This window comes from Archocentrus centrarchus, chromosome 7 (assembly GCF_007364275.1).
Source record: "Archocentrus centrarchus isolate MPI-CPG fArcCen1 chromosome 7, fArcCen1, whole genome shotgun sequence".
Classification (NCBI taxonomy): Eukaryota; Metazoa; Chordata; class Actinopteri; order Cichliformes; family Cichlidae; genus Archocentrus; species Archocentrus centrarchus.
The window spans coordinates 5044916-5064264 of record NC_044352.1 but is presented as its reverse complement, the minus strand read 5'-3'; the positions used below and the strand labels follow the sequence as shown (position 1 = coordinate 5064264).

At 43.9% G+C, this 19349-nt stretch overlaps 1 protein-coding gene across 1 annotated transcript; it reads left to right on the top strand.

Moving 5' to 3' along the window:
• The first annotated feature begins 458 nt into the window (after positions 1-458).
• On the top strand, positions 459-17564 carry hdac6 (histone deacetylase 6). Its single transcript, XM_030734593.1, has 29 exons — positions 459-615; positions 2134-2226; positions 3149-3277; positions 4001-4086; positions 5228-5312; positions 5419-5459; positions 5546-5642; positions 5788-5885; positions 6854-6958; positions 7434-7502; positions 8146-8272; positions 9120-9185; positions 9279-9338; positions 9496-9585; positions 9942-10048; positions 10137-10204; positions 11073-11220; positions 11303-11431; positions 11510-11678; positions 12356-12561; positions 12641-12833; positions 13272-13421; positions 13497-13674; positions 14054-14190; positions 14278-14487; positions 14563-14703; positions 14792-14938; positions 15031-15159; positions 16393-17564. Exons 2-29 carry the CDS (start codon positions 2155-2157, stop codon positions 16459-16461), a joined length of 3306 nt encoding a protein of 1101 aa, XP_030590453.1. The 5' UTR covers positions 459-615; positions 2134-2154; the 3' UTR covers positions 16462-17564.
• The last annotated feature ends 1785 nt before the right edge of the window (positions 17565-19349 follow it).

The window sequence follows — 19349 nt, the reverse complement described above, 5'->3', positions numbered from 1 at the left end:
TATTTCATTATTTCTGCTCCAGCAGAGTGAATGCCACTGCAGCACCACTTTACTTCATTTATTACAACATCAAACTGGTTATCCAAAACATATTTTAATTCACTAATAAAATTTTATACATGTCACATAAAGCAGAGAAATCCTGAGAAATAAATTTGAGTTCATGCTGAATTTATTGTAATTTAGTTCAGTTTTAGTACATTTTGTATCACTTTAGAAAACCAAGACGGCACTTTATTTTTACAGTTTCGGGGAAAAAGTATCTGGTAGGATCAAAATGAAATGAAAATTTTAAAAAAGAGGAAAAAGTGTAAAAATTAGATTACAATATAACCTGCATTTAGAATAAATGATCAGGAAACCATAAACACCAGAGAGCAAAAAGCTCCTGGTTTTGATCACTAACGTTTTTTTATTTTAGTTTTAAAAACAGTCACTGGCGGCGCGCGCCACACCCGTGACGTCATACGCCTCCGACGGCGGCGCTGTACGGTTGGCGCGGCTCAGAAACAAACAGTACAGCTTCCTGGTCTTTCTGGGCACGGTACCGGAGGCTGCAGCGGGTCCTCAGACTGGTTCTGATCCGGGTTCAGTGTTTGATGTCTTCGGCTTACTGTGAGTCCCAGTTCATCCACTCAGTCTGAGCGTTTCATGCTAAAAACAAGCTAGCAAGAGGCTAACAGCTTCCGCTGCTTCTATTTACACCAAGCGGGGCGGGTCCCAGGACCGGTCTTGGTACTGGTCCTGGTCTTAGAAAAAATATTTAGTGGACACGAATTTATGTATCAACCTGAAACTGCGCTGCAGGAGATCAGTGAATCTAAATAAATAACATTTTGGGAAAATGACAAAAATTAAAAAGCAGCTCGACCATATAGACATATACAGTATCAGTTAAAATTTGTGTCCAAACTTTTGACTGGTACTGTACATAACAGACAGCAGCAGTCATTTCAGGGCACCAATATTTAAGCTGAGGACAATAACAGAGAGAAACTCAGTGAATGTCTCTGATAGGACTTGGCGACAGTAGGAAGGAAAAAAGCTACCTTGTACCTTGTAAGGGCCTGGAGAGACAAAAGCAATATAACAGAAGCAGACAGGTGGGTTTAGGAGTCAGATACCTGTGGAAAGGTAGAAGAGAGGAAATACAATGGTAATACAGAAAGAAACTATATTCAGAGGATATCAGCTTCACATATACAGCTCAATGAAAACCTCTTTGGCCCATCATAAAAAGGGTCAAGACAAACTGCCTCCTGATGTGCTCGTTTTCATGCTTATCATGAAATGTGCTGCTGGCCTTTCCTGCTGGTCTCAACAGGAACATGAAGTAATAAGTAATTCATAAATGTCTGTGACCAACAAGAACTGGGTCCAGACTGGAACTCCCCATCACAGCAAAACCTTGGATACTGTCCACAATAATATTTTAGCTGACTGAGTGATCACGGGTTCATCAGCCATTAGAAAACAGAATTTATTAGCTGTTACACTATCAAACAACTGATCGGTGAGCTGCACGATAAAAATCTGGGTCCAGGTCAAGAAGAGGTTTGGTGTCAGGGACACAGCAATCCAATACCTGTCTGAGGTGCTGGAATCAATCCCAGTTTCCTTACTGAATCTACATTTTTGTTCATTTAACCATCACTATAAGGCTGGTGACCTACACCTACTTGGTCTACATGCACATGTAGTTGTCAGATGAAGCTGCAACCTCACACCTTAGCTGACAAAACAAAGGCACTGGATTAGAGAGGTGAGACTTGTAGTAGGGTTTGTGTAATAAATACATAACCTCATATATAATAATATCAAAATATGGTGGGAACAATTTTAGGTAATCAAAAAAAAAAACCCGGCAGGAACGTATTCCCACTGTCCCAACTATAAACAACCTCACTGCAGTTCAGACCATCCTCAGAGGAAAACATTTGGAGAAGACCTGAACTGCTGAGCAGCTGAAATCCTAAATCGAGCAAAAATGGGGAATCAGTCTTTTAAAAACTGCAGCAGCTGGTGTCCTCAGTTCCCAGATGTGTACAGAGTGTAGATTTTTTAGAAAAAGGTGATGAAACTCCTCAGTCTTAACTTTTCTTCTTCATGTCTCTGTTTTCTTTTTTGGTTCAGGTGAATCTGAGTGGACCAGTGATGCAGCCTGGGTCAGATCCTCCAGGACATGGACTGAAGTCAGTCAGAAGATCTCCTCGTCTGTCCCCTCAGGTTAGTTCTCTGATACATACAGATTTACACCTGGTTTTACCTTCCACCTGATAGCTTCGCATCCTTTTAAAGCTTTTATTTATATCAGATCAGTCATTTACTCTTTGCACACCTAGTTGGTGCTGTAGGTCTGCAAAAAGTGGTCAATTTAAAATGGCATCTACAACAAAGTAAACTAAGTGTGTCTGGATTAATTTCATAGTTTTCACCAGTTTGACCGTCAGTATGTAGCTCACGGGTCGTGTTAACAGTGTGTAGGTTTGTTAGTTCAAGATTGAACTCGACTGAGCGATTAGTGACATAAATGACTCGAGTGTGGTCGATCTATGAGCCATGTAAAGCTACTCTGGTAGAATCCAAGAATAAAAAAGTGGAGCTAGAAATGAGTAGAATAGGTCTTCTTTAGGATCGATATTTAATCAGTATCAGCAGATATGCAGATATTTGCTTTCTGTGACGGGAAAGAGATGATGGTGTCACCTGAAGATCAAACACTTGAACAGTAGTGAAGTCATTAAAGCGATAAGCTTGCCCTGTGGTGCTCCAGATTCAGTGTGTTTATTTGCAGGTGCTACTTGTTTACAGCTTGGCTTTAGCTGAGTGTGATTTATTGACGAAGGGAAAACTGGAAAGAACAATCAATCATTTACCTGAGCTGAACTTTTACATCAGGTTGTCCTGCCTCTCCTTGACTTCTACACACTCAGCTGGCTTCATGTGAACAGCTGAATGTTTGGAGCTGTCAGTCTGCTTTCGTGACACCAGATGGAAAAAAACTGTTTTTCTTTGTCGCCCTCAGTTTTCTTCTTCTTGTGCTTCTTCGCGTCACGTTGGAGAGGTTGTCCTTTAACCCTACAGCGTGTCTGTCAGCAGCAGCGGCAGCAGTGGGGCGGGCTTCATCTGCTCCTGTTTGTGTTTGCAGGGCGGCAGCAGTGAAGGAGCACAGGGGAGGGAAGGAGGAAACAGCCTGCAGGAGGTGAAGAGGAGAGGAAGGATGGAAAGGACCAGAGAGGAGCGAGAAGATGAGCTGAGCGGCAGGTTGAAGACACTGGTGAGAATGAACAGCTTGCACTGTTTAACACATGAGGGTTAACATGCAGCTCAGGTACTGCAGAGTCTTTGCAGCAGAGGTCAGAGGTCTGTGCTGGATCCTCCGACCGGCTCTTTGAGCTCAGATTACTGCTCGATTTCTGACCTTTCCACCAGTGTCAGTTATAACCCTGCATTCAGCTGCTTTAACAAGCCCAGAGCTTCTCTTGATTTCATTCAAGTTAAACACATTTTGTCAAATTTTATCATTGAAAAAATAATGCAACACTGCTACAGTTTCTCAGGCTAAAGATGGATCCATAATAAAGCAGAGATAAGTAATCAAATTATATAAGAGGGGGCACTGAGAGATATAATCCAGCAAATCCTGGATCTGCCCTAGATCCATGAGAAAGTGAATGAGCAAAGGGATTTGTTTTGTGTTCAAACGGTTATATTACAAACTGCTGTGAGATTGTAATGTGGTAATATGTGGGGGTGTATGGGACTGTTTCTAGTTCGCAAGCTGGAGGGATATCTGATACTGGCACTGCCGCATCCCAAAACACGGCGCATTATCTTAATATTTAATAAAATAAAGTTTTTTTTAACATGTTGAAAGAAGGAAACATCCATCAGCGCCTGAAGGGACACTGCAGCCAGATGGATGTATAACAGGACTGCTAAGATGATGCTGTTCTTTATGTGTGTGTGTGTGTGTGTGTGTGTGTGTGTGTGTGTGTAGGATCTGTCCAGCAGGTCAGCAGCCAGTGGAACGGGTCTGGTTTACTCGGAGATCTTCACTCACCATAAGAACGAGTGGGACCTCAGGTAAGCAGCAGAGCCTCAGATGAGGGCTGTCCGGTTATTTGAATTTTAATTTCAGTTAAATTTTTGGCTTCCAGTGATTGTAAAACACAATAATTGATATAAAATTATTATTGTACAATATTTTGTTTCACTTCCTTTTGCCAGACTTTGCATGTTAAGTTCAGTTCATGTTTTTTTTTTCATCCATCCATCCATCCATCCATCCATCCATTCGCTTCCGCACATCCTGTTAAGGGTCGCGGGGGGGCTGGAGCCTATCCCAGCTGTCATAGGGCGAGAGGCAGGGTACACCCTGAACAGGTCGCCAGCCTGTTGCAGGGCCAACACAGAGGGACAGACGACCTTTCACACTCACATTCATGCTCTCATTCACACCTATGGGCAATTTAGATTAGCCAATTAACCTAACCCCAGTAAGTGCATGTCTTTGGAATGTGGGAGGAAACCGGAGTACCCGGAGGAAACCCACGCAAGCACGGGGAGAACATGCAAACTCCACACAGAGAGGGAGAGGCCTGGGCCAAGGTGGAATCGAACCCAGGCCTTCCAGATGGTATTCTAACTGTGAGGCAGCAGTGCTAACCACTGCGCCACCGTGCTGCCGTTTTTTTTTTTCAGTGAAATAAAAATTAAAGTATTACAGATCCACTGTTGGAAATCAAACTTTCAATGAGTGACTTAAGTTTAATAAGTAATAACTGTGATTTTTTTGCCATAAAGGAGCAGTGTTAGCTCAGACTGCAGATCAGTGACGATGAGCTGCATCGATGATCATCAGAAAGTCAAACAGCAACTTTGCTCATGACTGATTACCTGAGCATCCCTTCTCTTTAGCCTGTCCCACAGTGAACTGCATGTTTGGCAAATTAAACTTCTTTGTCTCAGAGTTTAACATTTGAATTTTCTTTCTTTATGTCATCATTTGAATATATAACGCTAAATAAACCAATAAAAAGCATAAGAGTGGAGAATCAGGTGTCACCTGTCAGATGGAGCAGTGGCTGGAGTCAGATTTACAGCAGGTTTAAGAGCCTCAAACCCACAGTTTTAATTCATTTATTAAAATGGCTTAGCCTCTGATTCATTTTTATGAGTTGACTCTATTGTGGAAAGTGTACTTCCAGAATTTTTTGTGTTTCAGTCATCCAGAGTGTCCGGACAGAGTCACGGCCATCATGAAGGAGCTGGAGAGACAAGAGCTGCTGCCTCTCTGCGTCAGAGTCGAGGTTAGACTGAAGAAGAGCTCCTCAGAGATTAAGATTAATAAAAGTCTTACTCTCACATCCTCGTTGAGTTTAATTGGTAACCATCCCTGTCTTTTTTGTGTTTTAGCCCAGAGAAGCTACAGAGGAAGAGCTGCTGCTGGCTCACATGTGAGTCCACCGATCGCTTTTAAACCGTCGTTCGTGTTTGAATCTGTTCACGGTGTGAAACCTGTTGTGTGTTTGTGCTGCTGCAGGAAACAGTATGTGGACATGATGAGGTTGACTCAGACGATGACACTGGCTGAACTCCAAACCCTGTCCGACAAATATGACTCCATTTACCTCCATCCAGTAAGAACACGCGTGCACGTCCTGTCAATTCTTAGCAAGCTGGTTTTGTTCTTTATGATAGAACGGGATGAACTCTTCAGGTGGAAGATGAGATGTTCTCTGTGTTAGTTGTATTTTATCAATCTGAAATCTGTGTGTGCTTCAGGAGTCCTTCCAGGTGTCTGTTAGAGCTGTGGGTGCAGTCCTCCAGCTGGTCGATCAGGTCATGACCTCTGAGCTCAGGAACGGATTTGCCGTCATCAGGTAACAACAGCAAGAGCAGCATTCAGAGGCTCCACAGCAGCCTCAGTCGAGGATCAGGGACGTGTTTATGATCCCCAAAGAGTCATTTTTATTCAGTCAGCAGAAATCACAGCCATCAAGTAACAGTAAAAAATAAATATAGAATAAAAACACACCAAGTTAGACGTCCAGAGTAAAACAAGTGTGAGATGATGGGTCTGACTTTCATTTTGCGTTAGCTGTTGTGGTTTTACCCCTCAGCCTGAAAAGACTGAGGGTCAGTGTCATCATCCCGCTGGGCGGGCGAGAACTCGAGAACGACGTGACCGAGGATTTTCAGATTGATACCTACTAAAAATCTTGGAAGAGTTCAAATCTCGGTGACCTTGGGCTCAAGGTCGCAGAGGTCAGAGGTCAAATTTTCTGAAACTCTTGTGAACGTGATAATGTGAGAAAATTGTCACCTAGGATTTTAAAATGTAGGCCATATATGCCTCTACTAAAGGTCTTGGCCGAGTTAGTTCTTACCATAATAATGGTTGTGTAATCAAATATATTAGCATCACAATATTAATGAGAGGATCAGGCAAAAATTCATGTGGACATATTAAACTAATGTCACCAGAAGTCATAATGAACTCATTATCAAACGTGACAGCTAGAATAATGCCCCCCCTCCCGTCCCCGTGACCCTGAACTGGATATGTGAAGATGGATGGATAGACGGACGGTTTGTGTATCACAGATATCTGGTGGAGGAGCATGTGTATGTGCTATGCAAGTATGTACGCATAGGAGAACTGTGTTGGTGTCTGCGAGTGGTGATTGTATGTGTTTGTGTAACATGTATGAAGGAAGAATAGTTAAGGCTAAAGGCCGATGCTAATGTGGATGCTAATAAGACAAATGTTCAGGCCAGCGCTGTGTTTCCCTGTGAACACCTTAAGGCAGCGCTGACACAAACAGTAACGCGTCTCTTCTACTTTCAGACCTCCGGGTCATCACGCTCAGGCCAACGAGTGCAACGGTTACTCCATCTTCAACAACGTGGGGATTGCAGCTCGATACGCTCAGACCAGACATGCTGTCAGCAGGTGTGTAACGCATAGTTGTCTCCTTTTTCTGTGTGTGTGTGTGTGTGTGTGCGTGTGCGCGTGTGTGTGTAAGGACAATCTGGGGACCTGTTACGCAGTCTCTGGGGAGTTTTGGCATTTTGTGTAGCAAAGACTTCCTGTTCTGTGCACTGATCATTCTTTAAAAATGCAGATAAATTTTGAAAAGCACAGAAAAAGCTAAACTGTCATCAAATGATGCAGTTCTTCTTTCCAGGGTTCCAGTTGGCCATTAAAGACTGAAATGAGACAGAGTAAGGGCTTCAGTACGGACTTTCGTGTCACTTATTTCAGGATGTAGTTACAGGCAAGGGAGCACAGAGTGGCAGCGAGTCTATGATTGGTTGAGGGGATGGTGGATGTTCACGTTGCATTATTGATACCACTTAACATTTTAACTGCTTTAATGGCTCTGTTTGCTTCTGTGTGTGTGTGTGTGTGTGTGTGTGTGTGTCAGGGTGTTGATAGTGGACTGGGATGTTCATCACGGGCAGGGCATCCAGTACCAGTTCCAGGATGATCCCAGGTAAGCTGCTCCTCCTCCTCCTCCTGTGATCCAGGATCAGCTCTCAGCAGCAGTTTTTAAAGCAACTTTTCAGGAGTGACCACACGAGCGATTTTCAGACTCCGCTGCATCAGTTGAACATAATGTCTTATTAATGTGTGAATCTGCCAGCTAACATTCGTGGCTGTGTCCAGAAAGCAGAGGGTTTAGTTTTGCCCTTTCCTTCACCTTCCTGGTCTGTAAGATTGTGCTTCTTCTTTAATTCGATTTTATTTATAGAGCACCAAATCACAACAAACAGTCGCCTCAAGGCGTTTCATATTGTAAGGTAAAGACGTACAATAATTACAGAGGCAATTACTGCTGCCTAGTAGCTCCACCAAGATAAAAGATTCAAGTCTGCACAGCTTCATAAAACTGTTGAAAACAGTGCATGCTCCTGGCCTCGAAGGGGTAGGTGTGCATCATGCTGTCACTCAGCTGTGCCTGATCTCTTATATTTGGACTTTCAGGAGAATCTGGATCAGCTGTTAAACTATCTCAGATGCTTCTGCTCAGCCCTGTTTCATCCATCATGTTAAAGGCTTTAATTAGATTTGTGGAAAGCTGACTGTGAACTCAGCAGTAGACACACTAAACCTGTATGTGTGTGTGTGTGTTGTAGTGTCATGTACTTCAGCGTACACAGGTATGAGCACGGTTCTTTCTGGCCTCACCTGCCAGAGTCTGGCAGCCATTTTGTTGGCAGCGGACAAGCTGAAGGAAGAAACATCAACCTGCCCTGGAACCAGGTGAGTCCTCCAGCTGACGGCCTCTGTCCTGAGGCAGGCCACCAGAACCAGAACGAACACAACACAGACCCCTGAAAAATATTTCTGTTTCAACCCATAAGTTTACTGACAGAAAACATCAACACCAAAACCTCATCCTAACTGTGAAGCATGGTGAGGTGGATGGTTTAAAGCTGCTTTGCTGCCTCAGGGCCTGGAAGGCTTACAGGCACTGAGGAAGAATTAATACAAAATAGTATCCAGGGTGGCAGCAGGTCATTTAAATACATTTACTGAGAAAAGCCCTTAAAAACAGTTAAATTGTCTTAAATCTAGTGTAGATGGGTCTGAAATGTTTTAGTCACATGACCACAAGAATGTCACGCAGACAGTGCAGCTACTTTCACCCATTTTCAACTGCCTTTTGTCCAATATATCCACCATCCCTCCTCTGCACGTCCAGCCCATCTTAGTCCCGCCTCTCTAACTCAACCTGAGCTGTCCATCCCGGTCACTCCCAGTGAAAACCTTAACATCTCCAAGTCAGCCCTCCTGTCATCTTGTTAGTGTCACCATCTCCAAACCGTGCATCACAGTAGGTCTCATTACATCTTCACTTTCACTCCCCCCTTTCACCCCCCCAAAAGTGTGCATTGGCCTGATCAGTGCACACTTTGAAGATGATGAAAAAGAAAGCGCTTCTAGCAGCTCGTTCGTTAGTCAGTTAAAACCTGAAGATTAGGTTTAATTTTGATGCGCATTTCATTAGCTAGTTAGGTCTTGAATTGAAGTGTTATTAAAGATGCTTTAAAAAGTCTTTAATTTTTGTTTACCTGCGTCCTGATTCTTCATCCTGTTTGTGTTTCAGACGGGGATGACCGACGCTGATTACGTTGCTGCTTTTCAACAAGTACTGCTGCCCGTAGCCTACGAGGTAACACACACACACACACTCACACTCATACACACGTTTAGAAAACTCAGTATTGATGATGCGGTGTATTGATCAGTATGCGTGTGTTTCCAGTTTCAGCCTCAGTTGGTTCTTGTCTGTGCTGGATTTGATGCTGCAGTCGGAGATCTGAAGGTAAAAACTTCACAGACCTGAGATCAGTTTTCGTCATCACATGTGTCAGTCATGCACCTCTAACTCTGTGTGTGTGTGTGTGTGTGTGTGTGTGTGTGTGTGTGTGTGTGTGTGTGTGTGTGTGTGTGTGTGTGTGTGTGTGTGTTCGTGTTTTCAGGGGGAGATGTGTGTGAGTCCTCAGTGTTTCCAAGTTCTGACTCACATGTTGATGAGTTTGGCAGAAGGTCGACTTGTTCTCGCTCTCGAGGTAAAACGTCCTCCACACTGACATCTGATTCACGCTGACCCGTGAAGTCACTTTACACTCATGTTAAATAGACGTGTGTCATCCGTCCTCTTTCTCCAACTGGAGGTGCAATGAAATTATGGTAGATGTTTATTTCTTTTTAGTTGTTGTTTGTTTACTGTAAATAATTGACCAGTTTTAAAGTCTTTCAACTTTTTTTTAACATTTAGTCAGCACAAAATTGATGTGACAGCATGTAACTGTCAGCAAATGCCATTCTATTTGTTGAAACGCCAATATTCAGCAGTTGGTACATGCCTACTTCCAATAATTTCAGTTAATAAAACTGTTGTTCATGTGTGTTTGTGTATTTGCAGGGGGGTTACAACCTGGAGTCCACAGCTGAGAGTGCTGCAGCCTGCATCAGAGCTCTGCTGGGTGGAGCATGCCCTCCTCTAACTCCACCCACTGCTCCATCTGAGAGGTGAGACCTGAGGCTCACCTGACATCCAGCACGATTCCCCGCATGCTTCCAGTGTTTAATTCAGAACCTGTGTGTGTGCGCCCTTCAGTGCTCTGCAGTCCATCTCTGAGACCATCTCAGCTCTGTATCCACACTGGGCCTCTCTGCAAGTTCTGGGTAACCCTCAAACACACCAACACACACCCTCTGCATCCATAACGCTGGGACAGGTAGCTGCATATCAACAGAAATGAGCTGTTAGTTAATAAAAAGTAACATTGGCGTGCAATTCTAAAATGACACTCTGACCAACCTCCAACTATTTCTAAGTCAAAGGCCAAATTAACAGAATGGAACCAGTCATCGTCTGTGGGGATTTCGATGGATAAAATTTTCTTCATTAACAGCAACAATAAAAATAATGATTGATGAAGCACTTCAGAAATTCAGATGAATCATCAAAGTTAAAATTAGGTCATTAAAAGGAAGGTGAACATCAAGGAAACATTATTTTCCAGGAACCTGTTCTTTTTACTTGGGTTTATCTTCATTTGCAAATCTTTGCAGTAGACATGTGAAAAGACCTACAAGCTATATTCATTAAGCATTGTGGCAGCAGCAAAGGGATAACTTTGTTTTCTGCCTCTAGAAACATCTGCAAGCTGCTTTGCAACCCACCCCGTCCCGAGCTCCTCCTTGTCAGTGTCATATGCTGCTGATATTTGCTCTGTTTTGTTTTGGAGTCTTGCTACTGCAGCATTAAGTAAAGCAAATGCAAATATCGCCCTTTTGTAGCTGTAGATGCCCAGACTCAGCAGTAAATATAGGACTTTTTTCCTTAAGGCACAAAAACAAAGTTTTGCTTTGCTGTGTGGATTTGCCGCCTTATTGAACATACAGCTAGTGCAGCACCTTTGAGGAGTGTAGTTTGTAAGCTGGAACTAAAGCAGACTTGAACTGGTGCTAAAAACCATCAGATGAACTTGGAGGAACTAGAATCGCCTTTTCACTTCATGAAACGTCTCGCTTCCTCTTCTCTGTGCAGAAGGTGGGGCATCAGCTGAGGGCCGTGCCATCAGCACGCCAACCAATCAGAAGAATACGATCAAGCCGGACCTGGCTCCCTCTGTTGCCACAACAACAGGTCTGGTTTATGATGAGAGGATGATGGAGCATTCAAACTTGTGGGACAGGTGAGTTACCTGGACTCTGCTCAGCGTGATGGTATGGATGTTCTGATTCTGTAATAATCCCGTTGATGTAATCGTGCTGCAGACATCACCCGGAGCAGCCTCAGCGAATCTTTAAGATCTTCTCCAAACATCAGCAGCTGGGATTGGTCGATCGCTGCCAGCGGATACCAGCTCGCTTGGCGACAGAGGAGGAGCTGTCTTTGTGTCACAGGTATGAAGCCGCAGAATAGTGTGTGTGAACAGCTTTACCTCACCTCACATGGTCCTCAGCATCAATGTGTGTGTCCAGCGTGCAGCACATCCAGCAGATGAAAGCCACCGCGGCCATGAAGCCCAGAGAGCTGCACAAACTGGGAGACGAGTTTGTCTCCATTTACCTCAATCAGCAGAGCTTCCAGTGTGCACAGCTGGCAGCTGGAAGCTGCCTCAACGCCTTGGACCAGATCCTGAGTGGCCAGGTATGACCTGAGTGCGGTTCTTCTCTGCCACAGAAGCTCCATAGCATATTACTAATAACTGACCCATAGGTGGGTCACAGGAGATCTTAATTGGGTCGCTAAATAAAATTACAGATTTGTCTTTTCGTGTAGAGTTATAGCAGCAATACACCTTTGAGCCAAATGAGGGAGCGCCCTAGTTCCCATAATTCTGCCTGATTATGCAGACAGCCACAGGAAATGGATATTTGGCTAATAAAAAAGAAGAACCAGCTAAAGATCATCTAAACTACCACCTGTGAGGGAAGACAGCGCGAGGATGGATGAGAGGAGACCCCCAGCCTTATAAATAAGAAACAAATGGGTAGTTGAACACCAGACTGCCAACAAAGTTACTCAAACTGCAGTCTGTAAGTTTAACCATCACAACTAACCCGAACTTAAACCTAATTCTAACTAATATAAAGTTATAATATAAAACAGACCTTTGAAATGGTGGGAAAAATGTGAGTTAATTATGGCTGAGCTGTACTTTTATGTAATACCACATGTTACCACAAGATGGCCCAACAAGTCATTGTAACCTTTAACTTGTAACTTGGATTATTTTCTAACTGTTGCTAATATACTCGCTGATTGCAGTAATATTTAACACTACTGACAGGCTGAAGGCAGCTGATTGGTCTGTTCCCTCATAGGTGACTAATGCCGTGGCCATCGTCCGTCCTCCTGGCCATCACGCTGAGAGAGACTATCCTTGTGGCTTCTGTTTATTCAACTCGGCAGCTCTCGCTACTCGCTATGCCAAGAAAATTTCCCACGATGACCAGCTGAGAATCCTCATCCTAGACTGGGATGTTCACCACGGCAATGGGACGCAGCATATGTTTGAAGACGATGACAGGTGAGGAGGAGGAGCAGCTTAATAAAGAATATTGGTCTCCAGTGGAGAACACAAACTAAAGTGGACTCTGTGTCTCCAGTGTCCTCTACGTCTCCCTCCACCGCTACGACGACGGCACATTCTTTCCATCCTCGGAGGATGCTGCGCCCGACAAGGTGGGCGTGGCCAAGGGGGCAGGGTTTAACGTCAATGTGGCATGGAGTGGAGGAAGGATGGGTGACTCCGACTACCTTGCTGCTTTTCACCGAGTTGTCATGCCCATCGCCACTGAGGTAATTAAAGACATATGACACACTCTGTGCTGTAACAATTAATCAATTAATCAGAGGAAGAGTGATCATAATCTGTTGATAATCATTTTTCTAACAAACTTCAACATTTTCTGGGGTTAGATGGTCAGTTTGACCTTAAAGAGTCCTCTGATAGGTCAGTTTGAACTAATAAATTCACCTGATTGACAAGTTAAACCTGAAAGAGTCCTCTGGTAGGTCAGTTTGATATACTGGAGTACTGCAATACGGCACTTAGACCCAACGGAGTTCCTCTGATTGACTGCTTAAACCCCAAAGAGTCCTCTGATTGGTCAGTTTAACTCAAAGAGTCCTCGGATCAGTTGGTTAGACCCGATGATTGATTTCTTAGATGCGACTGTGTCCTGTGATTGGTCGATTAGCCTTTAATTGTTCCAGTGATGTGTTTTCTCTCTGCAGTTTAACCCCAGTCTGGTTCTGGTGTCGGCCGGGTTTGACGCAGCTCGGGGGGATCCACTGGGCGGCTACAATGTGACTCCGGAAGGATACGCTCACCTCACTCATATGCTGATGTCACTGGCTGGGGGGCGGGTCCTGGTCATACTGGAGGTGAACTGAGAAAACACAGTGAAGTAGATCCAGTGAAGAAGACTGACGTGAACTCAGGTGTCTCTTTCTCCTCAGGGAGGTTACAACTTGTCCTCCATCTCTGACTCCATGGCGATGTGCACCAGTGTGTTGCTAGGAGACCCCCCTCCTGCCTTGGTGACACCCCTCCCACCTCCTCACCACAATGCCGTGGCAACGATAAACGAGGTCATCCGATATCACGCCCCCTATTGGAGGTCCCTGAGGATACACAGTCAGTCCAGACTCTCATCCATTAGATTTAAACAGAACTTATTCTACTCATTTCCAGCTTTGGGTGTCTATTTTTAGACTCTACTAGAGCAGCTTTGCATGATTTGCACTTAAAAATAATCCATTGTAAACAGTAATTTTGGGTTTCTTTGCTCACAGCTGTGAGGGGCAGTCAGAAAAAAGTTGGCTTAAACGAGGGGGAAAATAATTCAAATAAATTGAAGAGATGAGTTTTATTTTTACTGGACTGAAGTGTGTGTAGAGGCCCATCGAGACCAGGACTGGGTTCTAGTCCTGGTTCTGTGTTGATGGATTAAATTAATGTGTCTAATGTACCAGTTTTGCCTGTTTTATTTCATTTGAATGTCTCTGTCATTCAGTTCCAGAGTCTGTCCAGGCGTCCCTGCCCTTCCTGAAGCATCGTGGGAAACGCAGTTCTAAAGGAAAAGGCAGGAAGTCAGAGCAGAGCAGCAACGACAAACCACCGCTGCCCCCTGCAGGACTGGATGACTCCACGGTAATGCACTGATAAACTGAGACGAGACACTTGATAAAGAAAACACATTTTAACTGAGGCTGCTCCTCATTTCTTTTGTCCAAACAGACGGAGAGCAGTCTGGAGCAGCTCACTCAGGGATTGGCCAGTTTGGACATCGGTCAGACTTCAGCCAATCCTGCATCCTCTCCAGTGGGAGGAGCAAGGCCAAAGGTCCCCCTGACCTCAGAGAAACTAACCTGTGAAGGAGAAGCGAAGGACGAGCCAGGTGGCACTACACCTGAGCGCAGAGAATCAGCAGAGAGGATGCCGTCTCAGGTGAGTCAGCAACATTTGTCTCACCTCCCACACTCGCAGTGACCCTGACACCTTCTTGATTTTTATCTCTCACAGCCTGTTGCCATGGCAGCACCAGAGTCGGTTGCAGATGGAAACGAGGCTGGAGTTGGGGCGGAGTCAGAGCCTGAGGGAGCGTGTGGTTGGTCAAAGCCTCAGACGTCCCTGGAGCTGATGTGTGGTGCCGACATAGATGGAGTCAGACATCATTTAATTGTGATCATTAATAAAGTTTAAATTCCTGACGAGACTGTCTGACTGTCTCTCTGCCTGTCTCCCTCTACAGTCAGCTCTGCATGTGGTGACCCCTCTCTCCTGGTGTCCTCACCTGGATGCTGTTAAGCCCCTTCCCTCCTTGGGTATAAACGTCTTCTTGCCGTGTAAGGACTGTGGCTCTGAGGCTGAGAACTGGATCTGTCTCACCTGCTACCAGGTCACATGTCTCATTTGTGGACCGCATACTTCCTCAGTGTTGATATGACTTGTCTCACCTGCTGACGTGACCCCGTTGTCTGCGTGTTTCAGGTGTTCTGTGGTCGCTACGTGAACGAGCACATGGTGAATCACGGCGTCGTGTCTGAACATCCGCTGGTTCTCAGTTTCTGCGATCTCTCTGTGTGGTGCTACCTGTGTGAGGCCTACGTACACAACCAGGTAACGTCTGCTTCGCACGCAGCAGCTCCATTACAAAAAAAAAAAATTTAAACCAGTCTCACGAAGGGACTCGCACCTTGAAATGAGAATCATATCAAGAACTACTCAATTTACCTGAATACCCGTCCACATGAAGCCCTCGTGGTTGAAAAATGGTTCCAAAATGGAAGTTGAACCCTTGTCACAGACATTATCCCAAGCCAAGCCGTTGTCATCTGTCATGTTTTTGCTAAACTTGGCAAACGTGGTACTCTTTGGGTAAGGCTCTACAAAATTGGGGAGACAGATTTTTGACTTTTTTTCTCCCTTATTTATGGGCTGAATCTTTAGAAACCTGCTACAAGTATTCATTGAGCAAATCTATACAAAATGATCAATTTCAGATTTTTGACTTTTAATTTTAACAAATTTTCAAGAACTACAGTACATTGATGTTTAACTTCAGTCGCTGCTCTTCCCTTATTTTGTTGGCTAATGCTTCAGAAACTTGGTATGATTATTCATCTGAGGGTTGATGTCATTGGTGGCGACCCCGAGTTTTAGAGAAATGCAAGAAGAACTTTAAAACAATGTCAGTCCCGATTATATATTTTCTCCCCGATAGCTGAGACTTTGAAGAGCAAATTTAATACCTCCTGATACCAGAGGGTTAGGGTCATTACTCGTGATAACTTAGAACTCACAGAGTTAAACTAATTCTAATTTGACTGTAATATATGAGACAAGCCACTGGTAATATAACAACTACTGCTGTGCACAACAATATCCAGTTCAACTGAGTGCAGTTATTAGCTGTCTGCGGTTTCTCTGAGACATCTTTGCTATGGAGGCAGCTGTGTGGATGTCGCTCACTGTATTGTGGTGTTTATGTTTAATCTGATGCCACAAAGGCTCATGGGATATGAGAGATTACAAAAACACTGGAAAACGACACATCTGTAAAGAACTTTTGCTTGTATTTAGACATCAAACACAGTTTAACAGCATCAATTAGTGAATAAAAAAAAACACCGGCTGGAGATATTGAAATGTGAGACAGGAGCGATTTATGACCCAAAGGGCTTTCCGTACAGATTTGACACGAAATCTGCGATTTAGCGGTTTGATTAAGACCAGGTTCATTGTGAATGAGCTACTTTTGGTACTTTTAAATGTTAACGTGAGTTTCTGCGGCTGTTTTTAACCGAAGTCACGTCTGCCGATGATTAACGCGCTTCTTCTTCTTCTGTTCAGGTTCTGTATGAAGCTAAAAACGCTGCTCACTGCGCCAAGTTTGGAGAGGAGATCCCCCCCTGGAGCTGAGCGGAGGACTCTGTAAAACCTCACAGCTGCGTTTGTTTCTCTTTTTTTTCCCTTCTGGCTGTCTTCCTTCACTGTGATTGGATAGTTTGGTGCATTGCTATGGATACCAGCAGCAGTGGTGCTTCGTGGGGAAACGCCGTTAAATCGAGCAGCTTTGTACGGCGACCCACAACTGTTAAAACACATGCAGAAAAAGCCTAACAAAAAGCAACACACACACACACACAACAGGCAAAAGATGTTTTTATTATTTTGTTTTACTTCAGATCAGCGGTGATCTTCATCCTCATCTTCATCAGCAGGTTGTTGGTTCTATTTCCTGAAAATGTGACCAAATACCAGCAAACTCTGGACGCTTTTATTTCCAGAGTATAAAAATCCTGAGCAGAAGCAGCTGATGAAGCAAAAAGGAAGACAGCTGTTTTCAGGGTCACGGGAAGCTCAGGAGGACTTCACTGTAAAATCATAGTGGTGATGATGTCATCAAGAGACCACGCCCTTCCAGACAGCATCGCAATAATGACATTTTTGATATAATTTCATTCAGTTTTGGTTCGCTCGTCTTTCAGTGTTAAACATTTGTTGTAATGTTCCTTTAACAAACTGAGTGATTGCCAAAATGTGACTGACGGCGTGACACAACCACATTTTTAGAGGGTAAATTTCTTTTACCCTCTAAAAATGTGGTTGTGTCACGCCGTCAGTCACATTTTGGCAATTTTAGATGAAGTCAAACTTTTTCTCTTTCCAGCTGAAATGTTGCAGCAAAAAATCACTTTGATTTAATTGATTTGTTTGGTTCTGTAATATAAAAAAAAAAAATCACTTTTCTGAAGGAAACGATCTGAAGAGAAAACGGATCAATCGACTGTTAAATGTTTCCCAGTTGCTTTTCTTGCCAGATCAGCGGATTTCTGTGTGCTGTGCAATAAGACTCAGATTGTCAGCCAGTTCTTAAACTCTTTGTTTCTATTAAACTGTTTGTTTGCACCTAATCAGACTGGATCAGTATTCATGATCAATATTCAGTGTCTGAGTTTCTGTAGTTTGTGGAGAGAAAAATCAGAAAGAAGCAAAGAAAATAAAGCAAACATCTCATTTTCTGTTGACTCTTCGCTGCTTATTTTCCATCATGTATCGTCTGCTCCAGTGCTGGACATTTCATATGAAGTAGTTTCAAGTAACGAGGTCAGTGTAATCCCTGAGACTGCTCTAACACCCCCCGCACCTACTTTTAGCTCTGTATTATCAACCATTATCAGGTTATCAGGTCGCTCTAAAAGCCTTCAGCTGATCCAGAATGCTGCAGCTAGAGTACTGACAGAGACTACAAAGAGAGCAGATTTCTCCCATATTGGCTTCTCTTCATTGGCTCCCTGTTAAATACAGAATTGAATTTAAAATCCTTCTAACAAACAAGGTCTTGAATAATCAGGTGCTGTTATGAAGACCTCATAGTCCCGTATCACCCCAACAGAGCACTTCGCTCTCAGACTACTGGCTTCCTTGTGGTTCCTAGGATACTTAAGAGTAGAATGGGAGGCAGAGCCTTCAGCTTTCAGGCCCCTCTTCTGTGGAACCAGCTCCCAGCTTGGATTCAGGAGACAGACACCCTCTCTATTTTTAAGATTAGGCTTAAAACTTTCCTTTATCATAAAGCTTACAGTTAGGGCTGGATCAGGTGACCCTGAACCCTCCTTTAGTTATGCTGCAGTGGGCCCAGGCTGCTGGGGGGTTCCCATGATGCACTGTATTTCTCCACTCCCCTCTTTTCATTCTACATGTGTTTATGTACCACTACTGTACCACTCTCCTCTCCTGTAGTTTGTCTCCCACTGCTCTCTTTGTCCTCACTCCCAGCTGGTTGCAGCAGATGGCTGCCCCTCCCTGAGCCTGGTTCTCTGCTAAATAGGAGGTTCTTGTTCATATGATCGTCCGATCATTGGGGTTCTCCCACTGATGTTGCAGGTTCTTTGCCTTACAACATAAAACGCCTTAAGGTGACTGTTGTTGTGAACTGGACTGAACTGGATGGTAGTGAGTGAACATCCTTAATATGATCACTTAAGTAGCCCCACCCACCTGCTATTCAAACCTTATGTTTACAAGGGGGAGCCAATCAAAAAACTACCTTAAAGGGGGAGGAGCTAAGTCAGATCCTTCCAGACTGAGGATGAACTCAGATGCTGCACCAAGGCTCGTATAAGATAAACAAGGATTATTTTGACCAGTGAATCATGCAAAGCCACTCTAGTGGAGTCCAAGAAAAAAGTTTTTAAAAAAAAGTAATCAAGCTGGATTATATTAAGCCTTAGAGTTAGGGGTGGGGCTGCCTTGAGTCACCTGTATGCTAAACACCTGAAGCCGTGGCTGATAGCTGCATGCCAGGCCTCGCCTCTGCGAACTGGAGCCCCTGCTTTGGAGCTCTCCTCCCTGTTTGTGGTGTTATTATGTGTAAAATTATATATTTTACTGTGAGGCAGAGTCCATTCAAGAAGTCTCTATGCCAGTTTGGGTGAGTGACATGGCATCCCTGTATTTTATTTCAAATGAGCAGGTCTGTGCGATGCATTCATACATTTATGGATGCAGCTAAACAAGCTTACTCCACCCTCTCATTCAAATATGGTCACGGTGGAGGCCAAAATCAGATTAGTGACGTTATGGTTGCTGTGTACATCGTTTATATACAGTGTTTAAACATGCTCAGTGTTAAACACTAAATCACACACATTCACAGAATAAAATGCATTGCTGCAAATTAACAGGCATATAAAAGGGTCAAATGACCTCAAGCCTTTGCTACTCACCTTTTTTCCTCTTGTAAATTGGTGCAATATAAATAAAACTGCAGATCAAATCAGTTCAGAGTCAGTCCTGCTCATCCT

Coding starts and splice junctions, on each gene's coding strand:
- hdac6 (XM_030734593.1), top strand. CDS start 2,155: ATGCAGCCTGGGTCAGATCCTCCAGGACATGGACTGAAGTCAGTCAGA. Junction 5,886..6,853: donor AACGGATTTGCCGTCATCAG/GTAACAACAGCA, acceptor TTCTACTTTCAG/ACCTCCGGGTCATCACGCTC. Junction 14,704..14,791: donor GTGGTGCCGACATAGATGGA/GTCAGACATCAT, acceptor CTCCCTCTACAG/TCAGCTCTGCATGTGGTGAC.